This window comes from Poecile atricapillus, chromosome 1 (assembly GCF_030490865.1).
Source record: "Poecile atricapillus isolate bPoeAtr1 chromosome 1, bPoeAtr1.hap1, whole genome shotgun sequence".
NCBI lineage: Eukaryota > Metazoa > Chordata > Aves > Passeriformes > Paridae > Poecile > Poecile atricapillus.
In genome coordinates this window covers 75,592,660-75,617,634 of record NC_081249.1, presented here as the reverse complement: position 1 = coordinate 75,617,634, position 24,975 = coordinate 75,592,660, and the positions used below count along the sequence as shown (strand labels likewise).

Below are 24,975 nucleotides of genomic sequence, written 5' to 3'. Positions count from 1 at the left end.
TGGTTATTTTAATGTGAGATAAAATTCACCATAATTTTATCTGCCTAAAAAATGATGTTGTACAGGTGATTCTGATTTTTTGAAGTCATTTTTGGCGATCCACAAATCATGTAAAGTATACGGAGCAACGCCTAGCAGGTATATGACATTCCTTCGTGTATACAGTGCCATCAATAACAGTAAAAGAAGAGAGCTAATAGAAAGGCAGAACCACTTGCAGGTATGTGTTTAAAGCAGTTAACATATGGCTTTTCAATATATTCTTGCATTAGGAAATGTCTCTTGTATTAATGAGCTGTAGCTGCTAACATGGTTATATGATATGTCTTCTATTGGCAAATTCTCATGTTGTTTAATGCCCTTCTCTGTTCAAGTGCCTGAAAAAGTGAAAAGTGGTTTTCTTGTTTTCATTAATACTTTTCCTCAAGAATGTATGTGACTGGGCGTGTTTTCTTAGAAGAGTAGAACGTACTCGGGAGCATTTCTAATTTTTTCACCCATGGGGATTGGAACTATGTTGCTAAAAAACCATCATTTTTCCTTCAATATGAGTACTGCCTCTGCTTTTATAAATGTTCCCTTCGTAGCTCCGTATTCCATCCCTTTCTCTGTATCTTGACAGCAGCTTCCTGCTTCATGTGATTTTCACTTCTAGTTCCACAAACTGTTATGTCCTAAGTTAACCTCATGGTGCTCTTATCTAGCTTTGACCAAGATTTCCTTTGTTGTGATTTTCTTTCCTTTTGTGCTCTGGAACTGATTTTGAATTCCTTTGGCACACGTCAGTCCTTTGGGCAGTTATAGCCCAAATGCAGTTCTTCTCACAGGTGTTGCTTTACTCCTGTGCAGTACATATAACATCCTTTCTTTTGAAACCCATTTGGTGTCTTTCCAGTCACACCTACTTTCCTTTCCCCAGTATATTTTGGAAAGCTCTGTGTGGTCCTTTAGGACAACTTTTATCTTTACCTTTCTTCCATCCCTTTCAGCTCGTTTTCTCAGTGACCCTTGCTGCTATTCAGAACCACATAGACTAATCTGTATCTTTTTCTTAAAACACTTGTCAAAACAAAATTACTTCCTTGCTTTGTATTCTACTTTTTTATATAATTCTGCCTGCCTATATTTTTGCATCACTGTAATATGCAATTCAACAAGATTTCCATTTGTAATAATAGAAATTGTTTTTCGGTTTATTTAGAAAGTAACTGGGGTTTGTTTGTGACAAGCAATCATTTACTTGTTAAATGCTGTGGTAAAATAAAGGAAATAATTTACAGGAAAATTAGAGATGTGTATCTAAATCAAAGTATCTTCCAGGTATTTTTTTTTCAAAAATATCTTGAAATATTGGTATTATATAATTAGCATAAAGTAAACAATATAAAAAGTGTGACCAAAGAAAAGAGTTAATCTTAAGCATAATTGAAACTTTATTTTATATATATATATATATATATATGTTTTTTAGAGAGTGTACAAATATATAGAAATCATATAATCTGTTTTGTTTTATTCTGTTTAAATTTTATTGAGATATAGTTACATTGAGTTAATATCAGTTAACTGAAATGGGATTGAATTATTGGGAAAAAGAATATGTGCTAGTTGTTGTTTCATTAAAAGTTTATTATCTTGACATTTGTTTTTTGTCTTCTGGATGTAGTAATAGACCTTAGGGCCACACATGTAGAACTGCCAGATGTAATTTTTGGGTTAAATAATATCAATAAAATGTGAATATTAATTAAAACAAAAGAAAAATAGTCCACATTATTCTTAGTTTGTACCTACTATTTGTTGCAAAGTTTCATTTAAATTCACTTAAAATTTGTTACTAAATATCTGCCACCTATAAACTTTTGTAGGCAGGCGTTTCAAAGCTGAATGAAGCTAAAGCCCTGGTGGATGAGCTGAACAGAAAAGCTGGAGAACAAAGCATTTTACTCAAAACGAAGCAGGATGAAGCTGATGCTGCTCTTCAAGAAATTACAGTATCTATGCAGGTGGTGTATACAATCACATCAAAAGTGGGGGAAAGAAAAGAAAAAAAGCTGTCAAAGACATTCTTTGTATGCAGTAGAGTAGATGCCTGGTCTTTCAAACCATTTGTTTCACAGTGCTTTAAAGTGCATTACTTCCCATCTTTGTAAGTCTCTTCCTGTTGGCAGTTTTTAGTACTTTTAGGCTCTGTAGTACATGAACTTGAATAGTGATGGTTGGCTTGGTGTATTGATGATTTTGGTTTTAAATCTTTGTCTTCTATTGTACAGTACAGTTACAGGTAAGTGGGTAAAACATCCTACACTGTAGGAGAAAATCAAAGAGTAGGCCAAAAAGCAATGAAACATGATGGCCCTACTGACATCAGAAAAATTACAGTGGAAGTCTGATAATTTAGATTAGCATAAAGTATAGCTGCCCTCTAACATTTTAATGTCACTTCAAATGATCTAACTTATATAACAGAGAGCGCTCTAATACATACAGACTCTTTTAATCTCCTTTCAGAGAAAAGCTTTTGACCTACGACTGAATGTGAAGGTTTTCTTATTCAGAGTGATCATTCATTACATGTTCATTTGCATGAAATGTCTAATCTAGTTTTATGTAGCTAATGTTTTATGGATTTGAATGTAATCTTCAATAACATGCTGATCTGTAGCTTGAGTTAAGTGTTCAGAGGATTACTGTTATTTTAAGATTTTTTCTGCTTTTATGCATCTGTTACTTTCTAATACAACTTCAACTTGACAATTGCTGGTGATGATAATGTGTTATTACTGGAAAAAACACAAACTCTGGTCTATGTTGTCTTGTATCTTTTAGGTGATCTGAGCCTAGAATATTAGTATTTTATTTTATACATGTATTCTCAATGGATAAAGGACATGTAAGGTCCCTTCTACTGTAGTTTTATATACTAGGTATTAATTGTTGTACTGAAATGTTTAGGATTCCTAGAGATGGCTAATAGCTACTGTCTGCCTATAGACACTGGTATGCACAGTACAAATCCAAAAAAAAAAACAAAAACAAAAAAGTAAACCCAAACAAAAATATACATATATGGTATAAGACAGTTATCCTTACAGACAAATTGGTACAAAATTACAAATAAAAAAACCATACCATGGTTAGTAATTCTAGACTAATAAGCTGTAGTTCCAATACAACTGCTGCTTTTATGAACATGATAGAAAATAGAGTGTTTTAATGGTGTTGTGAAAGAAATTGAAAGAGAAATGAGATTAGGACAAAGACAATGACAGGAAAAAAGTACTTTCAAATGTAGTAGGAATGTTACAGAGTCTGTCACTCTTATGCTTTTAGAGGAAGGCTGATATCTTGATAAGGAATGGAAAATCCTTTGACAAGGGGAAAAAACTCATAGTAAGCCTTTTAAAGATAGAGGAACAGATCTGGTCTGTGGTAAAGAAAAGGAAGGACACACAGTAAAAGCAAATTATGCTTATTCCATATAGTTCATTTACTTAGCCAGCCTGCCTAATATCAAATAGACTCAGCTATTTTATTACAAATTATTATTCGCAATTTGTTGCAAATTTTATTGCAAGTTATTATAATGAAGACTAAAAGAAATAAGCAGCCTAAAGGAATAAAATCTGTGTAAATTTTCAAACTAAAGGAATTCTATTTTTTTTACAGGGTGCCAGTGAGCAAAAAGCAGAAATGGAAAAAATAAAACACCGAATAGCAGAAGAGGCTGCAGAAATAGAACAAAGGAAAAGAAAAATTGAAGATGAACTGAAAGAGGTTCAGGTAAGAGCCGATAAGGAAAAGTAATATTTCGCAGTCTGATTTTATCTGACTTATATCCTGCTGTGCAAACTTTATCCCTGCAATTCTTAAATTTTACTCTAAATAATTTTGATATTTAATAGTTTCATGCATTAGAAAACAGTATTCCATGTGGCAAATGGAGATTGTCATTCTGGCATTTGTGCTCTGTTAAATAGTAATTACAGAAAGAGTTTTCAAGCTTAGTCTTGCCTTCACATGCTATTTCTATGCTGCCATGCTCTACAGCTGAATTCTGCTGATTTTATGTAATATTTTTCAATTACTCATATGTTATCTAGACCAACTACATTACTTTGCCTTGATCAAGGTGGTAGTATAGGGCTTGGTGCTCTCAGCTGAAATAGTTTAGTGAGACATAATTTACACTTATTACTAAATCCTGAAAAGTGTATATCATAATGATGCTACTGCAAACTGGTTGTTCAAGAGATTTTAGAGCTGTTAAGCATCAGGTTTTTTGGGAGGTATGTGTGTTCAGTTATTGCTTTTAGTCTGTATTTTTCATAGCATGCATTTTGAGTTTATATCAGAGACTAAGAGGACAGCAAAACTTAATTTTTTTCTTTTTAAATATCATAGGTACCAAGGATTATATCCTTGTATTGAAAGTGACATAGAATTACAGGGTTAGACTCATTCTGTGACCTTTGATAAATATGAAGGATGTGCAAGGTGTGCACAGTCTTTAATGATAATCTGTAATTTCCTTTTGTTTCCTGACCATTTTGTTACTTTGTTGATAAGGGTGAAGGATTTGTTTAGCTACTGAAAACAGAAAGCTTTTGTGGCCTGTATTTCTGTGGCTGTTTACAAAGACATCCCCAGTCATGCCTATAAATACTAGTTTGCATCATTATTAAAAGATACCTGTATCACAATGTCAGGATTATATTATGCCATTTTATATGGAAGTATACTTATTGTCAGTTATAAGAAACATAGCAATTTTTTCATAAACATGAATCTGCATCAATGGTAGTTTCTTAGGTAGTAAAGTATTTAAAAAGAGCAAGTAATTGTATGAAAACTGGAATGGGAATTGTTCAGTTTCTTGTATCCTTATCTCTTTTTTAAATGTGCTTTCATGTTTTAAGCCATTGGTTGATGAAGCTAAATTAGCTGTTGGAAATATAAAGCCAGAGGCTTTGTTAGAAATCCGATCACTACGGATGCCCCCTGACATAATCAGAGACATTCTAGAGGGAGTTCTGCGGCTGATGGGGATTTTTGATACATCGTGGGTGAGCATGAAGAGGTGAGAATTTTATTTAACCTGTAAAATTAAACATTAATTTACAATATGAGCTACTTTCTATTCTAGTCAGGAATCTTGTGCTCAGAATTGCTTGGTTTCATATGGATATAACCTTTTTAACATTTGTTTCTTTTTTACTTAGTTTTTTAATTCTCTTCACAGTTTCTTGGCCAAAAGAAGTGTAAGGGAGGACATAGGATCATTTGATGCCCGTAATATTCCAAAAGAAATACGAGAGAGTGTTGAAGAACTTCTTTCTAAAAACAGAGCATCTTTTGATCCAAAGGTAATTCCTGATTGCATTATGTAAAGTGAAAGCAAGAACAATAAAAGACCAAAAGAAAATATATGATTTCCTGGTTTGCCAGCTAATTTTTAGGATGATCTTAAGTTAGAGAAAAAGTGATGAATTCTGCTTACAGAATGTGTCAGTATAAACAGATAAAGGTGTAGCAGAGATTACTCTGTTGCACACTGCCTCCTAAAGTGAGAATTTGGCTGGTGAGTGAGGAGTAGGGTAAGAAGTCATGATGGAGTCAAGTACTCAGAGATTTTTCTACTGCTATAAAGTAAAACTCAGACCAAGGAATTGTAACTGTCTTCTTTGTGGTCCTTATAACAGTAAGAGTCTAATAAATCATTTGATTTGAAACTTGTTAATTTCAGTTTAGCTTCATGGATGTAAAAATACCCGTTGAGTATTTACATGGCCTTCAATTTAATCTTAGTAACAATTTAAAAGATTAGTTCATTAGAAGAGTTGGCTTATTAGCATGCTTAAGTTGGTAACCAGAAAATCTGTTGCAGTTACTTATCCTGTATCTCTTCCACATTATACTTCAAGGACTTTCTTGTAAGAACTTTTCTTGTACTGAATTTTTCAGAATGCTAAACGAGCCAGTACTGCAGCTGCTCCATTAGCAGCTTGGGTGACTGCCAACATCCAGTATTCCCATGTCCTAGAACGAATTCAGCCTTTGGAAAAAGAAAAGTCTGTCTTGGAAGCGTAAGTTAGACTCTATGACAAAATCAATATTTTTAATTCCAATGGTGGAATTGGGTGAAACTGAAGCTGCCAAGGAGGAATCCGAGTACGAGGAAAGGTTTCTTCACTTGAGGGTGACAGAACACTGGAACAAGCTGCCAGAGAGGTTGTGGAGTCTCCTCCTCTGATATTAAAATTGTGCCTGGAAACGATCCTGCTTTAGCAGGGGGGTAGGAGTCTAGATGATCTCCAGAGGTAATTTCAAACCCTAGCCATTCTGTGATTCTGTGTGAAGTTTATTAAAAACCAAAGATAAAAGATAGCCTCATCCAGGGTTAATAAACTATACATGCTGAGACAGAAAGAGTAAGCATGCAATAGTTTCTTTTTCCTGGAAGCTACGCCCTGGACGTTTTTTGTACAATCATGAGTTACCTGTCTCAGCTGAATACTGTCAGGGAGAAATTAGCATCATAGGTATGCTAAAAATGTATTTTCTCAGTGAAACCTGTGTTATTTTATGAGATACACAGTTGCTCTTTTTGAGTCATGTACCAAGCATTATCAGTTTCTCCTTAGGATCTGAAAGGTAAGATATTGTCCTATGACCATCCGTAATCTGAGGAATCTGTACTGATTGTTTTTCCATGTCTTAAAATTTTGTAATAGAAGAATTTTTTCTGATCTTTAGGAGTGGGATGTTTGGTTTCCATTTTAAAAACTATGTGATGGGAAGTACTCAAAGATTTTACATGTGAAAATACATATTTCAATAAAAAACACAACAAAGAACATCTTTAAACTACCTCTATGTAAATTACTTTCCTGTTATATTTACTCTTTTTTTTTTTCCTTTGGGTCCATAGTCTTAAAATGTGTTTTATTTTTATAGTAATCTCAAGAAAACTGAAGACAGAAAACAGAAGTTAGAGGATCTTCTGAACTCTGTTGGTCAAAAAGTATTAGAACTGAAAGACAAGTAAGTTGGGGTTTTATTTCAAGATATAAATTTAAAACATTGATGATTTTACAGTACGAATCATGAATTTTATCTAAGGAAATACAACTTCCTGTACTACAAGATACTGATGGCAGAAGTAGTGATGTTTAGGCTATCTGTACTCTCAGTGAAGATAAATACTATTAGATAACAGTTCATCTCCTTGATCAGATGAAATAAATGCTCCTTAAAAGTACCTGCTTCTCACTACTGCCTGTGTTGGTATCCTTTATTATTGTAGGCCTTGTAGATGTCAAAGGTAAACAGTACATTTATCACCTTCTGAATCACAGAGGGCTTCAATGACTCCTTAGGACTTTGGAAACATTCCTATACAAAACTTCTACTGATCACAGCTTGAGGAGAGGCAGTTCTATTTCTTTTAGGGTGGCCTACTTTTCTGACAGCTAGTTAGCTATCTCCTATTTTCTTAGCCTCCATCAAGTACATGACTCACAGAGGCATAAAAATAGATCTGGTAAACGTTTATACTTCCTCCAAATTCTGTTTAATCCAAGTTTTTTAGTCTGATATTTTTATTATGTACTTTGTGTAGGGGATACTTTGCAACCTGACATATGTACATATTACTAAAAGTCATGTTTTGCATGCTGAAAAAAGAAAAAAAGGATAATTCTTGAATTGTTGTAAATCAACTATACAATGAATTCTTATATTAATTAATGTATTAGAGTTAAATATATTATTTTATATACCACCTATTATATATGTAAAGTAATATATCTTAACATATTACTTTGAAGGTGGATTAAATGTATTAATTATTTTAAATATTAATCAAACTAATTAGATATTGAACAGTATGAAATAATACCTAAACCATGCCTGTTTTTTGGGCTTTTTCTTACTTCATATTAGTTTATAAATTAGACTACTGTGAATTGAACTGGATTCATCCATGTAAATTAGTAATATTCTTTTTTAAACATTTAATAGATAAAATTTACCAAATAGTTACAAATGTAGGGTATGGCACTGAGCCTGCTGTTGTCCTGACTAGGACTAGACAAAACTTTACACAATTACTAAAATTGTCAGGCTTTTTAAGTAGAAGAAGGAATGATTTTCAGATATTATAGTCTGTATTTCAAATATTATAGTCTGTATTTCAAATCTATTTTTAAATCTCACCTATGCATCCATCTAAATTTTGTTGGCTAAAAGTCTTACAAGCCCACTTTCCAATTAGAAGCAGAAGGTATATTAAAAAAGAACTACTGCAGTTGTGTTCTTTGTTAACAATAAGTGAGGCATTCATTACAAATTCAATCAATTAAACTTCCTTGAAAATAACTGTTTGTGTCATTATAGCAATTACAAAGAGTATTTGTTTTACAGGTTCCAGAATAGAACAACAGAAGCAGCAAAACTTGAAGCAGAACTAAGTAAAGCTCAGAAAACATTGAAAGCTGCAGAGGTACTGGTAAATCAACTTGATAGGGAGCACAAAAGATGGAGCACACAGGTTAGTGAAAATTTTCATAAGTACATCTTACAGCTGATAATTTCAAAATACAGTTTCTGCACTGCCTGGAGAATATGAGTTACTGCCATTCTGCATGTCTCCCAATGCACATTTTTTGATTTCTCATTAGAAAACAAAGATTTCCTTTTTTCTGGAACTGGTTTTTACTTCACCATACTTATAACCTTGCTACCAAATGTGTAAAAATTCCGCAGTATTTAATAGCAAACATAAAAATTCTTTGATAGTTTTCAGTCCCAAGAATGTAATTTCTATGGTGGCTGAACATGTCAGCAGTTTGACTCTCTTTCAGAGCTGAAAGGAATTTTCCCCATACCTCCATGTGTCTTAGCTGGGTATAGATGCCTGAAATGAGAGAGGAGAAACTGTCTCAACTGTATTACCAGTGTCAGGCAGACTTAATTCTGACATTTTAGTAACTGATGAAATGTATTAATGCAGTTTCTGTTTGCAAAACACCTATACTTTCTGTGCTTCTTTTTTTGAAGGTGTCAGAGATAGCAGATGAACTAGCTACATTGCCTAAAAGAGCTCAGCTAGCAGCTGCATTTATTACATATCTTTCTGCTGCCCCTGAGGATCAGAGGAAAAACAGCTTGGATGAATGGACCAAATCAGCAGGCCTTGAAAGTAATTTTGTGTGTGTGTGTCAGTGTCTGCATGCAAGTAATTAAGCTTGATTGAGGAAGTGAGAAATGCCAGTGAGTTCTAATGAACAGTCTCAATTGTCTTTGCACTCCCAAATGAGAATAGATGTTTTTTTACTCAATAAATATTTCTACATACTGACAGACCATTTGTTAGAATCATTCTATAAAATTATTAAGATTATAAATATGTATAAATAATTGTATCTTTATAGTCCTTGCTTAAAAAGAGAAGTTTACAAAAATGAATGTGTTCACATTAACCGTTGTAAATTTGCCAGTGCATTCTGAATGCTTCTGCTTTTTCAGTAATCATTTTTATCTGTGTGTTAGCAAAACTATAAAATATTTCTGTGACATCAGCTACTTATTAATAATAAGTTCAATAAAAACAATAAAAGAATAGATTAAAGGGAGATCTACAGACTTGCACTCTGTTAATAGACAAAGTCTTTGTTCTGTATAGGCTGGTAAATGCTTTTGAATTATGCAGACTGTAAATGATGACAGAAACTTAAACTTTCATTTGTCAGAGTTTGATTTACGTCGGTTCCTGTGTACAGAAAGTGAGGAGTTAGTTTGGAAAAGTGAAGGTTTGCCTTCAGATGACCTTTCAATAGAAAATGCTCTTGTCATCTTGCAGGTAAATTTGCTTTTTTGTCTTGTCTTGGAAGTATTTAAATTTTTACAAATTTCAGTAACATGGCAACTCGAACTCTTTAATTTCTGTTTTTTATTGGCATCACAGAACACACAGAAAGAAATACTTATGTAACAACAGACATTTTGTAACAAAAGGAAAAGAAAAATTCATAAAGAAAATACATGTTTTTACTTTTGCTTTTACTTCTTTATTCCACACCAGTCTATTGAGGCTTAAAGTGTAAATAGTCATTAACACCAATACAACCAGTGGAAGATTATGTCCTATATATGTTCACTTTGGCATATAATTTCTATTACTTTTTTTCTCAGAAAAAGGAAAAGGTTATATGCAGATATATATATAGATATATATATATGTATGTATGTATATATACATATCTATTTATCAAATAATACTTGAGAAAAGGAAAATATTCAGTTTTATAATATATACAGATATATATATAACACATAATATATGATTGTATAAGGCATATTCTAGTCATTTATTAGATCTACTAATAAGTAAATATTTAATGGCATGAGGAGAATCTGCATTTACTGCATGTGATTTGATTAGATTATTTATGATTCAAATCAGTTAACAATTTTTCTCCAATTTGAATTTATCTTGATTTATCATCCTTTTTGGAGATCTAAAAAAAGTGTTCCAATTTTATCCTTAAAACAGATTTTAGTAAATATATTTTATTTTTTTTTCCCTAGAGTAAAGTTTGTCCATTTTTGATAGACCCTTCTTTCCGGGCTACTGAATGGTTGAAGACACATTTGAAGGAATCACGTTTGGAAATTATTAACCAACAGGTATAGCATTTGGTCTTTTCCATTTGAGCTTTCTCTTTTCCATATTTTATATAGTAGTTTTTAAATGTGTATGATAGCAATCACCAAAAAATAGTTAAGAAATTCCTCACAGAGTTCTAGGTTATTTAAAATTGGAGGCTCAACATATATTATTATTCTACATTATTTCTACATGTATTATTTCTATGAGTTTGTCTCTTTGTACTACTGTCTCTGAGAACATCATATTCCCTGCTGACAGAAAGATAGAAAAGGTTTTCAAATAGAGAGGTCTTTTTTATACTGGGTTGCAGTTCACTGGATTTCAGGAGTATATATACACTTAATTCCCTGTGATTATTGTGTTGCATTATCTACATTGGAAAGAGCAAATGTGATTTCAGTTTGAGGTTAAGGTACCTGAAATTCACTGTGTTCCTGAAACTGTTTACCTGACTGGCGAGGTGAGGCTCAGTTGCACACACACAGGCAGGCATCTGGTGCTATTCAAGAGTCCCTTATTGAACCCCACCTGACCTCAAAATACTGCTTCAGCAGCACGTAGGTTTTCCACAGATCCCTGCTGGCTCTGTGGAACCCTTGTAGATACTCTCGGATCGTGGTAGGTAGCATATCTTTGGGTAATTGATTGTTTGTCCTGCTAGCTGATTGTTCTGATTACCTTTTAACCCCTGTTGTCTATATTGTCGGGATCTCTATTGACTAATGGGATCAAAAGCACCACATGCATGTTTAAACACCCATTTGCAACAAAAGACTGCATGTAGACCTCTCAATAATGGGAATCCTGTGCTTGGTTCAGTTTTGAGACATAGCTACATACTAAAATTTGAGATATGAGACCTGGCCAGGGCTTCCAGGTGTGCCTGGCAGACGTGACAGTGAACCCGCTCTCTTCTGATGCAGCACTTGAAGATCTAGGCATGTTAAATAGGTTTTCTTGATCACTAGATCAACTTTATTTAAATTAAGCTTTTGTGGCTAAACCCTGAAATATCATATGCCTCTAATAGGATTTTTCATCTATACTATACTATTGATTTTTATATTTGTATTATTTGGTGTAGTGCCTTCCTACTCATTCTGAAGTATTTACATTTTTCAAAAAAGCATGAATCAAAGGAATGTATTTCTGTTTATCCAGGACACCAACTTCCTAACTGCTCTTGAGCTGGCAGTGAGATTTGGGAAGACACTTATTATACAGGAAATGGATGGAGTGGAACCTGTGCTTTACCCATTGCTAAGAAAAGATCTTATTGCTCAAGGTAAATCACCAAGATCTTTGCAAATGCTTGCTTAAAACTTCTGTAGTTTAGATCTATTTATATAAAACTTGATTTTTCTGAAAATATGAATATTGTGTAGTTTTTTCCCTCTGTAGTATTTACCTGCTACTAACACTTCAGTGCATAAAATATGTTGGAGACACATTCTTATTTAACAAGTGGAAAAATACTGAAAAGTATTGATTTTTTTTTTTAATTAAAGTTAAAATAATATGTTTTTATAGGCTCTCAAAAATGTAAATTTTAAGTTAATTTTTAGTGATGATTTCAAAGCATAGTTTTAACTGGAAACTTGAGCCTTAAATAAACCAGAAGTTCCACAACTGTTAGTGTAACTGGTAGTGTTAGTTAGAAATCAAAGGTTTAGAATGTTGGTGTTCCTGCTTCTCTTGTGTTTTTCTGAACGTAAAGAAGACACACACAGGTCTTTCCTCATGTGCCCTTGGAATGGGAAGGATGACAGAGATCAGCAGAATGGTGGCATTTGGGAAAAGGAGTCCCTTAACCAATGCAAGAAAAGCAAAAAACCACAATGTTTAGGTTTTGCAATATAATATCTCTATATCTTTTGGACAGATAATATGTTCTACCTAACTGTTTGTGTGACTGCTTTGGACTTAGTTGCTTAAAAATTTTTTTTTTAAAATATTGAAAACTGTAATAAAATAAAATATAAAATAATTCCAATTTAATTTTATTCCAATAATAAAATAAAAGTTTAACAAAACTAAATTGTAATTATGCTAGTATCTCAGCATCAATTTTGTTGCATTATGTTATATATTTTGAAATTATGTGAAGAGAACTTGAATTAAAAAATACAGCAATGTATGTTTTAAGTGTTTTCTAAATTACAGTAGCTAAAATAGATTTGCATTATCCTTTGTAATTGTATTTCTGCCTCAAGTGGTAATTCCTCAGCATGTACCATGACCTATGCATGTAATTTACTGTATGAACTTTATATGAGAATAGCTCAAGAAATATAAAAAAGATCTGTTTAAGGAAAAGAAAGTGTTATTTTAAATCAGTCTTCTATTACAGATGCACTTGCTTTTTTATTCTCATTAAAAGAATGGCACCAAAGTGGTGATTTCACGGATCTGTGGAGGGTTAGGTTGAGCACTACCAATTTTTTTTTCCTCTCTAGCTTCTCCCAAATTTTGGAGAGCTGATGAGATGCTGTATGAAAGATGACTGTGTCTGTAGAACTGTGGAGAAAGCAGATTAAATTCAAATATACTAGTTTGTTCAGGAAAATTGCTCAAAGCACTCAGACATCCTCTTTTGCCTTTTAATGAGCTATGTTAATGCCAGGTCTGTGTAGGCCCAAACTAAAGAGCTGTTGCTGGAAAAGGAAGAATGGGTCACTATCTGAATCTCTTCCATCACTTTATAAACAAGCATGCACTCCCTTTTTGTCAAAATATGGGTGTGGGGACCGTTTCCATTATTTTGCTTGTGATAACTGTACATCTCTTTATTACTTGGAATGAAATGTTAATTAAAAATGTGAACATATACACTGCAGTAAATTCATCTTTGTACAGCTTCCATTTTCAATTTGACATTTTTACAACGTAGTCCTAAAATTTATTCTGATCTTTGGCATAGAGGCAAAATTGGTATGTGATTTTCATCTGTACCAGTGTTACAGCAAGAGATTTATATTTCTGATCTGCACTCAGTGCTAAAAATATAGAAGCACCTAAGTATGCCATCTTGGAAAGATTTCTGGAATGGAAATTTTCACTTTGCATCTTATAATTCTGTTCATGTTTGTTTTTCAGTGTCAGGAGGCAAAATCTTACTCTAATAATGTTATTGTCTGTCTATTAATCTCTAACCCTGCTCAAATGGAAACCTGTTATGGAAGAGGGGTGGGGGGACTGTACATGTAATTTTGTTTTGTAACATGCATATTGAGAAATATTAGGAGTATTAACAGGCTGAAACCATGATATTAGTTGTTTAATAAATCACTTGTTTCTTTCATAGTATGATTAAGTTAAATATATTTAATAATACAAATCTATGGGATATTTCTTGATGGAATATTTTTCTTTCATTCTACTGTCTAGATATTCCGTAATTTTTAGTTTCATTGACTTGTTCTTTAACAGTTATTGTAGAAAATAGTATCTTAATAGAATTATGATTATTCAGCAACATCAGCCTTCTACAAATAAGTATAAGAGATCCAGAGATGAAATTTAATGGGTTTGGTTGAGTAAATATTGAGCCATCTTAGTTATCCAGTATATAATTATGGCTAGTATAGAGTGGTAGACCAGTGTTTAAAGCTGAAGGAATATGTTTGAATCGTGACAAAATACTTACACATAAGGGGGATTCTCGAGGTCATCTTCTGTGGTGTTTTGTCTCCTGTTCATAGTCTGAAGATTTCAAAAAGTTGTTAGTATTACTTCAAGTGCATTTTTTGTCCTTTATGCTTTGTGTTCTGGGTAAGGATAATTAATATACTCAGGTGTATTAAATATTCTTACTATGTAATTTCATATATTATTGCTATGTTATTATTTTTTTGTCTCTAACAATGCTGGTTAGGATGTGTTCTTTAAATTTTATGAATTCGTATTTTTTCCAATCAATTTATAAATACGTAATGTAAAATATATTTAGATTAATTGGTCATAAAATATTACACAAATACCATTGTTTTCAGATAATTTTAGAATGTTCCAATCAGTGTGAGTATAACATCTGCTTGTTATTTACAGGACCCCGTTACGCTGTACAAATAGGTGAGAAAATGATAGATTACAATGAAGAGTTCCGTCTTTTTCTATCAACAAGGAACCCAAATCCCTTCATTCCACCTGATGCTTCTTCTATTGTTACAGAAGTAAACTTTACCACAACAGCAAGTGGCTTAAGAGGACAGGTAGGCATTTAGAATAAAACCAGTGTATGTATAGGGAACATGCATAGCTGAATTCAGCATCTGGAAGAAGCCCTGTGGTGCAGTTTGTGTTAATGGTTATGGAGGTATTTTTGAGCTCACAAATATAAATAGTAAAATTTTTATGCAATTTGGAACCAAGGAGTGAGTCCAGTAGAGAAAATGAAAATGTTCTCATTGACTTCAGTAGCAACAGATTAATTGCTAAGCCTTTGCCTTCTGTTCAAGATGCATTTATGGTACCATGGAAACATTTCTGTTATAGCTCTCCAGTGTCCTACTTAGAGAGTAATGCTGGTGTCATCAAGATACTTTGTGTACAGAAAAAATGGAGTGAAACCAAAATATTGTGTGTTTTATGTCCTTTAAAATGCTAGTAGCTTTTGAGGTTTTCTCTATAAAGGCTAGGAATCAAAATGTAACATACAAATGGAAGAAAGACAAAAAAGATTAGTGATCAATTAGAGACCTTATTTGGTATGAAGCAAGTTTTTCTACACTAACAAGCAGCTTAGAATGGGGTTTAGATAAGATCTTGATAAGTAAGATATAATTCAAAATGTGAAGCATAGATAACCATATGGTTTTCCTCCTTCCTCTGGAGATAGGAAATTGACATCATACAATGTATCCAGGAAAACTGGCCCCTCTTGAAGTGGAAATTCAGAAAAAAAAGCAACTTTAGTTTTTGTTTTCTGTCATTGTTTTTAGCTTTTAGCTTTAACAATTCAGCATGAAAAGCCTGATTTGGAAGAGCAGAAGACAAAGCTGTTACAACAGGAAGAAGATAAGAAGATACAGTTAGCTAAACTTGAGGATTCTCTTTTGGAGGTAAAACAAATGTACCTCTTTAATATCTATTAGACCAATAGGATAATAATCACATTGTTGTGTTCGAATTAAGATGCTGGAAGTGCTGGAACAATGAACCACCAGGAGTTTTGATTAGAAAAAATAAAGGCATTATTTTCTTGGACCTGTTGGAAGAGTAAAGTAGATAAGAAAGTACATATGTTATGGCACTGTAGTGTTTCAATACATTAAGCATTTTCATAGTTAAATTTATGAATTTGGTGAGCTGGATTTAGTCTGATTTAGGTTGATTAGAAATTTAATTAATTTTAACACACCAAGAGAAAACTTTATTAAAAATTATATTATTTCATTTTGAAATAATGAGTTGAAAAAAACCCACACTTTTAAGCCTGTGAATCATGTCAAATGACTCTTTCTCAAGTTCAGAAATGATCCTGTGTTGTGAAAAAAATGAAAAATTCCCACTACAAAATGGAAAGATTGCTGAGAGAGACATTTAAAATTCAAAACTTACACAATAGTTTCCTGTTAGTAATAAGCTGTAAGATTCTTTACAGTTAACATTCCTTGTCTTGCATTTAAAATTAATGTTCTCAATTTTCAGTTCATCCTTTTATTTTATTGAAAGTACTTATGCTCAGAAGCAGCTGTTCACCTCTATAAAAAAGGTAGCTTCCAAGGAAGGACTGATTTATTTTTTGTTTGTGTCTTGCCATGGATTTCACATAAATTGTACTTAATGCTTGTAAGAATGGATCATCGAATCTTGTCTTTCTGAAAGGTCAGAGATGCAGGGAAATTGACCTGGTGCTCTAAACCCCTCACTCTGTAGCTGTCACAGAACTTTGCAGTATTGAGTGGAATGGATTAGCATAAAATAATAGTTTTATCAGATTAGACTGGCCATTTATTGCACTGACCCACAAGAGAGTTGAAGGGGGACATATTACAAGGACATGCAGTGACAGGACAAAGGAGGAATGGCTTTTAAACTGCAAGAAGATAGGTTTAGATTAGATATTACAAGGAAATTCTTTGCCTTGAGAGTGGTGTGACACCAGTTCCTATGCGAACCTCTGGAAACAGGTTCCCCAGAGAACTTGCAAATGCCTCAGCCCTGGAAGTGTTCAAGACCAGTTTGGATGGAGCTTTGAGTAACCTTATGTAGGGAGTGGCATCCCTGCCTATGGCAGGGGGGTTGGAACTACATGGTCCCTTCCAACCCAAACCATTTTATGATTCTGTTCCATGATTCTATGATTAATAGCTCAGTTTTAGAATTTTGCGCATAATTATTTGATGTGATTTGAATTTCCACATTTACTGCCCCTATTGACCTTCCTGTTAATAGTTTCATTTATATTAATATTCTCAAATACTAAGATGAGCCCTTTCCTAAAACTCTGATGGGCCAGATTTCTCTTAAAGGAAGAGGGAAACTTGCTCTCAAATAAAATTCCATATTCAGATTTGACCATTTTAACATCTTATTGTCTACCAGAAGCTGAGGGTTGAGAGATGCAACAAAACAAATTTCACTTTAGAACACACTTTTTGTAGGGTCTTGGAACTCAAAAATCTTTTTCACTTTTCCAATCTTAATTATCAAATACAAAACTTAAAGAGGTTGGTGCCTAAGATATCTGCAACAAAAGGCATCTGAGTAGTAACAGCAAGGTTGATTTCAATTTTATAATTCTTGTTAGCAAGTTATCTTGAAATCAAGATACTCTTTGACCCTGAAGAAGGCTCAATGGAAACTGGCAGGTGCTACCTGGACTTCATCAACAAAGAAGTCAATGTTGGATGAGGTCTAGCTAAATTTAAGCTAATCTTAAAGCAGTGTTGCCATTTTATCTGAAGTACTGCACTGATTTGCTTCTAAAAGCCTTGGAGTAAAGACATAGGTGCTGTCTCATGGCTCACAGTACAATTCCTCAAGGATGAATTGGACTATTTGGAAAAGCAGGTGATCTTGTCCTAAACTTGTTTCAGGGAGAGAAGCAAGTGCATTCTACTGCTCTAACTGGTGAATGTCTGCCTCCGAATAGTCTAAAATGCTGTCCTAGAGGTGAGGTCTCAGAACTGACTTGACTGACAAGCAGCCAATTTTCTGTCTGACTAAAATAAATATATTGATGTGTATTTACTGAGGATTAGTAAAAAACCTTAGATATAAGTGAACTGTTCAAGATTTTTCCACTTCTTAGAGTTAAATTAATTGCTTAATTTCTTAATGAGGACAATTCAGGAAAAATGTGGGGCAGTCTCAAGGATTTTGAAGTGATCTTTGATTATAACTTAAATTGTTGTAATGTGAATATTCATCTCAGCTGGAAATGAGAACTAGATTGTATAGGAGATATTGGAATGCTTTTGAAGGAAAATGAATTTATCAATGACTGAGTACAGGAAGTTGTTATAAGTAGCCAACTTCAGGTTAAATGGGAAGTTATACTCAAGAAAGAAGTACCCTAATCTGTATTTACTATGGGGATTTTAGTGCCTAAGACTCTGATCATAGAAATCTTTCTCAAAAGCCTGCTGATAACCCATGTTTCAGAATCTGGCAGTCTGGATTTTTTGGAGTATGTTCTTGACCTGTATTTTCCATACTTTAAAAAAGTCTCAGTTTTTGGAGTAACCACAAGTTTTCTAGAACACTTGAGATACATTCAGTGATTCAGAAATATGTACAGATCAGAAAGATAAACAGCTTCCAAAATGGTTAATTTACAGGATTTTAGGGAAAAAAAAGTAACACAGATGACTTTCTTTTTTTCAGACACTTGCCACATCACAAGGCAATATATTAGAAAATAAGGATCTGATTGAATCTTTGAATCAAACTAAAGCAAGCAGTGCACTCATCCAGGAATCACTGGCTGAATCTTTCAGACTTCAGAGTTTCCTTGATAAGGTAGAAGAATATTTCAAAGTACTGTTTTTCTCCTGGTAAAAATATTAATCTTTCATCTAGAGAAGATGCATACATCCACGGGGTTATGAGTAACATATTAAATTAGTTCTTTTTGAGTAAATGATATTTGGGATATGCAAGTACATGCAGTATTTTCAGTAATTAAAATGCTTTGTTTTGTATATGCTGAATATATGAATATATGAACACAATTTAAAGTCTGCCAGTTTGAATTAAAGGAATTTTGGCAAGTAATGGGTTTTTATTTTTGCCATCCACTCCTGCAAACATTATAGTTCATATTGTTGTTTTTGCTTAATATGCCCCTTGCTATTGGAAGAGTTTAGATCATAGGTGATGCTATTCATCTGACATCCTCTTTCTGTGATAGATTTCAGGGTTTTCTTCTGTGTTTTATGTTTAGTTTAAAATTGAATTTTGTGATGTGTTCTGTGGTGGGAAAAGACCTTAGTGCTCTAGGGATTAATTTCCAACATGTTCTTCGTAATTTAATTGATTCTTTGCTAAAAATGTTTCCTTCCCATTTTGAAATCTCAATACAGTGTTGAAGTCTGGAATGCTGATCCCTCAGTTGGAAGGCTTGGAAAGGATTTGGTTTTCTAAAGCAGTGGGAGTCATAGGGATGTGTTTTCGGCGGGATGAGTAAATGTTTATGCAATGATCAGTAGGTGGCGGTAATGCACCTGGGTTTTTTATGTGTGTGCTGTTTTTCTCCACAGGAGAGGGATGCCTATCTCCCTTTGGCTGAGAGTGCCAGCAAAATGTACTTCATTATCTCTGACTTGTCCAAAATTAATAATATGTACCGCTTTAGTTTGGCGGCGTTCCTGCGGCTTTTCCAAAGGGCTCTGCAAAGTGAGCAGGTATTTGCTTTTCTCCTGATGCTGCTAATGCTGCAGAAGAATCCATCTGCTTTGATCCTTAGAATTTATTAGTCACTCTGGACATTTTTTAAAAAAAGCTCAGAATAACTGATGATGAAGTGTATGATAAGTAGTGATGCTGACCTATTGTGCTTTAGATGTTCAGAATACAGGCACGTGGACTTCTGAATTATTGTATGTTGTATATAAATTACAGAATTTCTCTACTGTCTGAAAGCAAAGTAACTGTTTGTGATTTCAGGCTTGTTCTTTGTGGTGAAGTAGGAAAACAAAGGCTGATTATAACTTTACTGAAGGCTTTATTTAAATTAATTAATGATCTAAAATACTAATAAAGCTAATTTTATTAACAAGGGGTAGAATAAGAAAATACCTCTATTTCTACATGGTTCATTTACCCCAGGAAGGTCCTAAATTTATCTACTTTTTTACAGTTTGTAAGCATGCCTGCAGCCTGTCCTGTTTAAAATGTATTTTTTATTCTTCTGTATTCCTAGGCCAGTATATTCTTATTGAAACAAAGGATGGATTTATTGTCACCTCACTTTTCAGATCTAAGTACTCACACTGAGTAATAGTGTATTTTGTTTTTATTACACGTCTCCAAAATTCTTCATATTTCTTTTTGGTTTTGACTGAGAAAGTCATTCACCAACCTTTCATCATATTTCCTTTGGATTCCCCTTTACTCTGGCATCGGTGATTACAGCTCTCCTTCAGCTCCAGTCATTACTAGGAACACAGTTCTGACCATGTGAACTGGCCCTCTTTGAAGTTCCTATTATTTCTTTTCTACAACATGATATTTAAACTTCTTGTTCCTACTCTCATGCTCAATAATTTTTTTTTTCTTCCTGCCTGTAATGTTACCTATTTAAAGCTCAACTTCTGGTTGGCCTTTGCTGCTCGCTTTCTTTTTTCCTTCTCCTCTATCCAGTTCTCCGTGCCAAGTGGTCTATTAGACATGGGAAAGGTATTAGGCAAATCAATTGCCCAGTTGCCCTTCTTAAACTCATATCTTCAAATTCCAGCATGGTAGAAAGAAACTCATACTGCCTGTAATACACTCCCTACCCCCCAGTCCCTTTCTTCCTTTGTCCTATCTTTGGAGATTTTTCCTGTTAAAATTAGCCTTTCAATCTATGAGTTTTGAAGGACAGTGTACACTTGGTATTTTCTACAACGTTCATTTCAGTTGGGCCAAATTTCACCAGAAGTTTCATAACTACATATAAGATCAACATACTTGTTTAGTAGTAGTTTTAAATATTCAATTCAATGAATAAGCAATTTTTTATCAAGTAAAAACTATTAGATTTCAATAATATTAATGTTAGGAGAAGAAAATGTACTCTCATTCTCAACGTATTTCACCTTATACACAAAGTTGCATCATGTTCATAGTCAAAATATTCAATGCCAAAATATTTATGTCATAATACTTCAGCATGAATTTCCAATTTAATCATTGATAGCTGCAGATGAATTTAATATATTTTTAGGTCTAGTGTCATGTAGAGTCCAGATTATTTCTGTCGTTTTGCTGAAATTTGCAAAGTACGTGAAAAGTTTTTTACTTCAACAGGAATTTTTACAATCTGAAATTTCTTTTTTAGGACTCAAGTAATACTGAGGAAAGAATAAAGTTGCTTATTGGCTCATTGAAACATACAGTGTATGAATATGTTTGTCGCTGTTTGTTTAAGGTAAGATTGTATTTTTTCTGGCTTTTATGCAGTGCACTGGGTTTGAAAGTATTCTTTCAGCAGCCAATACTTGATCTACTTCAAAGAAGCAGTATTGTGTAATAGATGCAAAACATTACACTATCAATAATTAACATTCTACATGCAGACTTAAAATCAGGATATGACCAAATTAATATTGCTGATGTACATTTCTCCAAGAGAAATCCCTCTCTGCCTCATTCTGGCTTCAGAGTCAATCATGGACTTTGCAGTCTTCTGAGCACTTGTTTTGTATTCGCTCTTATGTCTTGCATTCCTAAATATAAGGTTTTGTGTGATTATTAGGGAGTTTTTTGTATTTTGGTTTGGGTTTTTTTAAGAGGAAACAAAAGTCAGTTTGCTAGGTTGATGTTTGGACTTGATTATCTTGAAGTCATCTTCCAACATAGATGATTCTATGTTTTAAAAAATCCTACATTGTGATATTCTCATATTTCTTTTCACAGCCTGTCTCTAACGTCTACCTACTACCTTGTTAGTTTCTGTCTGCTCCTTGTTCTTTCTCCAAAAAATGATCTTAGTGTATTTATTTTTTATTTCAATCAGGTGTCTTTTCACTTCTGGCTTTCTTACTGAAAACCTAGGGAAGCTATGCTTTTCATTTTCAGTTATAACTTTTACTTTCACATGAAGCTATCATAATAAAAGGTGTTTGTCTCACATTAGAGAGGCTGAAGGAAGCATAGTAGATCTGCATGTGTGGTTTGAGCAGTACAAATCACCAAGTCTGTGTTTTGATCAGTGAAAATGGAGGGATCTTGAAAATTTTACACCACCTCGTACCCCTGTCCCCCAGTCTAGCAATCTGTACTGAGGATATAGGGGTAGCAGTTATTTTTAAAGGGTTTTGTTATTCGAAGTCCAAGTGGATTCCCATGAAATAGTCTCATAATACTTAATGTTTGTCTTTGAAGTCATGAGTAAGTGAAGCATTTCACTAAGTCATTATATCTTGTGAATATGGAAGGCAGCAATTTTTATATGTAAGAGAAGAGTAGACAGTTCAAATGCAAGGGAGAGAAGAGATTTCTAGTAGGAAAGATTTTAAGTGTGATCAGACGAGTTTAGAAAATACAGAAAATGTGTTAACTGCAGCTTCAATCTAATGGTCCATCCAGTTTACTATTGTATTCTAATAAAGGAGAGAACAAATAAACTCTTCACACAGTCACCAATTCACTGATAACTCCTCTTTTTATCCATGAAAATTTTAAAGACTGCTGGGATACTGAGGTTTTACTAGTGTCTTCATAAATGGTATAGCTAATACGAGTTCATTCTCTTCGAAGCATGTTAGAATCGAGAAGAATGATTTTGTCTGTGGTTATTTATGTGTACATAGGCTTCATGAATGCTGCTAAATGAAGTGGTGCCCAGAAATTTGCCTGAGCACTCGAACTGGCCCATCTTTCCTCTAATTTGTCAAAGCAGGTTTGGTCTGGGCCACTTAGCATTCTTCGAAACAATTCTTTTTCCAGTTTTGGATGCTAGATCATCCAGGGAGCATCCTAATATGCAGTTGTGATATGGATTTGCTTGTAGACCTTGTCTGAGAAGATGAAAAAGTTAAATGATGTGCTTTGTTCTCAATGTCATATGATGATCATGTTTATCAGTAAAATGAGAACTTCAGTGCCTTGCAAAACTTGATGGTAATTCCTAGTCGGGGCTTCTTTGCCCTCCACTCCACAGCCCACTTTGAGTTAGTTTTTGTCTCTAACTTGCAAAGGTACATAGCAATTTTGCATTAGGATATATGTCACTAAATCATTACTATGGATTGGAGGTGTTTTTTGAATGAGATGTTACTTATAGAAAAGAACCAGAAATATGACTTTTCCTGAGTATATAAATACATTTTTACTGCTTTTATTTCAGGCTGATCAGCTAATGTTTGCTCTACATTTTGTACGAGGAATGCACCCTGAGCTTTTTCAAGAGAATGTAAGTACTAAAGAAGAAAATCCCCAAGTATTTTACTCAAACTTATTATGAAGAGTAAATAAGTAAATAAAAAGTTTTTGTCAGTAAGTGTAGGACATAGCTGTTGTTGTCTGTAGTCTAGTCAGTTTAATCCAATAAAGTCTGCCTGTGCTGAAAGAGTATGCATAATTGACTTAATACAATTGCTTAAATTGACCGGTTATCCTGAGTCAAGACACATTTAATTATTTAAAGTATCTCTACAGAATGGAGAGACAAAAGTATGGCTTCCTGTATGAGAAGCTGGAGACCAGAAGGGACATCAAATGATAGTAGACGTCAGTTAAATAGAGGAGAGAGTTCATTATAGAGGTAAAGGTAAAAATCAGATAATACATATGAAGGAAGTAATGAGACTTGATTATATGAAAGATGTGAGCTTAAGGTTCAAGGTTCAAAAAAAAGTTGGTTGGAGCCTTCTGATGAAGGAGTAGTTTCATTGTAGAATATGGATTGTCAGAGTGAAATCCCAGCCTTTCAGCAAAGATGTGGCCTTGTAAGAATAACTCATCTTGTTAGTGGAAGTATATCCTGGCTGCTCTTCATTATCCAAAGTTCCCTATTTCATATTTGTTATTTTATTTGAGCTTCTGAAAATGCCTTGCTTTATTTTTCTTGAGTTTCTAAAGTCATGAAGGCAGCAACCTGCAAACAGTTTTCTGACTAAATTAAATCCTGGCTTCTTAAGTGTTTGTAGAGTACAGCCCTATATGTTGGTTTATATTGTTTAGCATGCATTTCCATCAGCTATTAGAGCCCTTAGCTTAATCTGCGTTATATATAATGTATATTTCTACAGTATCTGAATACTCAAAAGAGAAAACAGGCACATAATATCAGTAATCTTTTTACTTCTCTGAAAGGTGGAAGTTATTTTAATTAAGAGAAGAGTACTTGTAGAAAATATTTAGTGAAGAAAAGGACACTGAAGTGGTTATTCTTTTAAAATTATTTCTTCTAAGGCTTTTAATGTGATGAGACTAGGAGTTGCTTAATATGCTGCTAGAGAATTTAGTGTTCTAAGTCCCTGTCAGAAAAGAATTGAACCTTCTGCACTTAAATATTTTTTTGTATAGTGGTACGAAATTTATAGTACAACTTAAACAATATACTAGAGTGCCTTGGTTCTTCATAGGGACATTCTCTTTCTCAATCAATATGTATAGATTTTTCTGAGGTAGTTTTATATTCTCTATATATTGTACTTCTTTTCTTCATAACAATATTGCACAAACCAAAAAAATACTCCATGCATTTTTGTGTGCACAAGCATTTTCTCTGTAACTGGTAGATGAGCATCACTTTGTAACTGAAAGAATGAGTTGTTTCAAGACTCAGTGAGAATGATTGGTGCCAAAAACTATGCTGGGGTTTGTATTAGCAGTATAACTGTTTAACTTAAGTATAACTTAAATTTCTAATGTTACTATTGTCTTTAATACAAAAATCTTTATCATAGAATATAGATATTCTATCTGAAATTATGCAAAATTTCAATACTTAGGAAGAATTTTTTTTCTGTTTCTTGCCACCTCCAAAGAAAGGATTATGTAATTTTTAGTGGTTTTAAATACTTGTCTAATCTGTTTTAAAACTATTTAAAATTGTCTGCCTGGATACATATACAAAGTCTAAATTATGATCATACATAAATTCAGTCATGCTTTCTATAGGTTTGTGTTCTGTGTGGGCTGCTGATGCC

At 33.5% G+C, this 24,975-nt stretch overlaps 1 protein-coding gene across 1 annotated transcript in view; it reads left to right on the top strand.

The window, feature by feature from the left end:
* Nucleotides 1–24,975, top strand: part of DYNC2H1 (dynein cytoplasmic 2 heavy chain 1) — a 141,299-nt gene that overhangs the window by 46,922 nt on the left and 69,402 nt on the right. The window contains exons 54-71 of the mRNA XM_058864317.1: nt 66–220; nt 1,869–2,006; nt 3,670–3,783; nt 4,920–5,080; nt 5,243–5,366; nt 5,965–6,086; nt 6,958–7,044; nt 8,425–8,551; nt 9,061–9,202; nt 9,753–9,862; nt 10,591–10,689; nt 11,834–11,957; nt 14,720–14,883; nt 15,613–15,732; nt 18,503–18,637; nt 19,378–19,521; nt 21,159–21,248; nt 23,169–23,234. Of these exons, the coding sequence (XP_058720300.1) occupies nt 66–220; nt 1,869–2,006; nt 3,670–3,783; nt 4,920–5,080; nt 5,243–5,366; nt 5,965–6,086; nt 6,958–7,044; nt 8,425–8,551; nt 9,061–9,202; nt 9,753–9,862; nt 10,591–10,689; nt 11,834–11,957; nt 14,720–14,883; nt 15,613–15,732; nt 18,503–18,637; nt 19,378–19,521; nt 21,159–21,248; nt 23,169–23,234 (2,222 nt within the window). The remainder of the gene's footprint in view (nt 1–65; nt 221–1,868; nt 2,007–3,669; nt 3,784–4,919; nt 5,081–5,242; nt 5,367–5,964; nt 6,087–6,957; nt 7,045–8,424; nt 8,552–9,060; nt 9,203–9,752; nt 9,863–10,590; nt 10,690–11,833; nt 11,958–14,719; nt 14,884–15,612; nt 15,733–18,502; nt 18,638–19,377; nt 19,522–21,158; nt 21,249–23,168; nt 23,235–24,975) is intronic.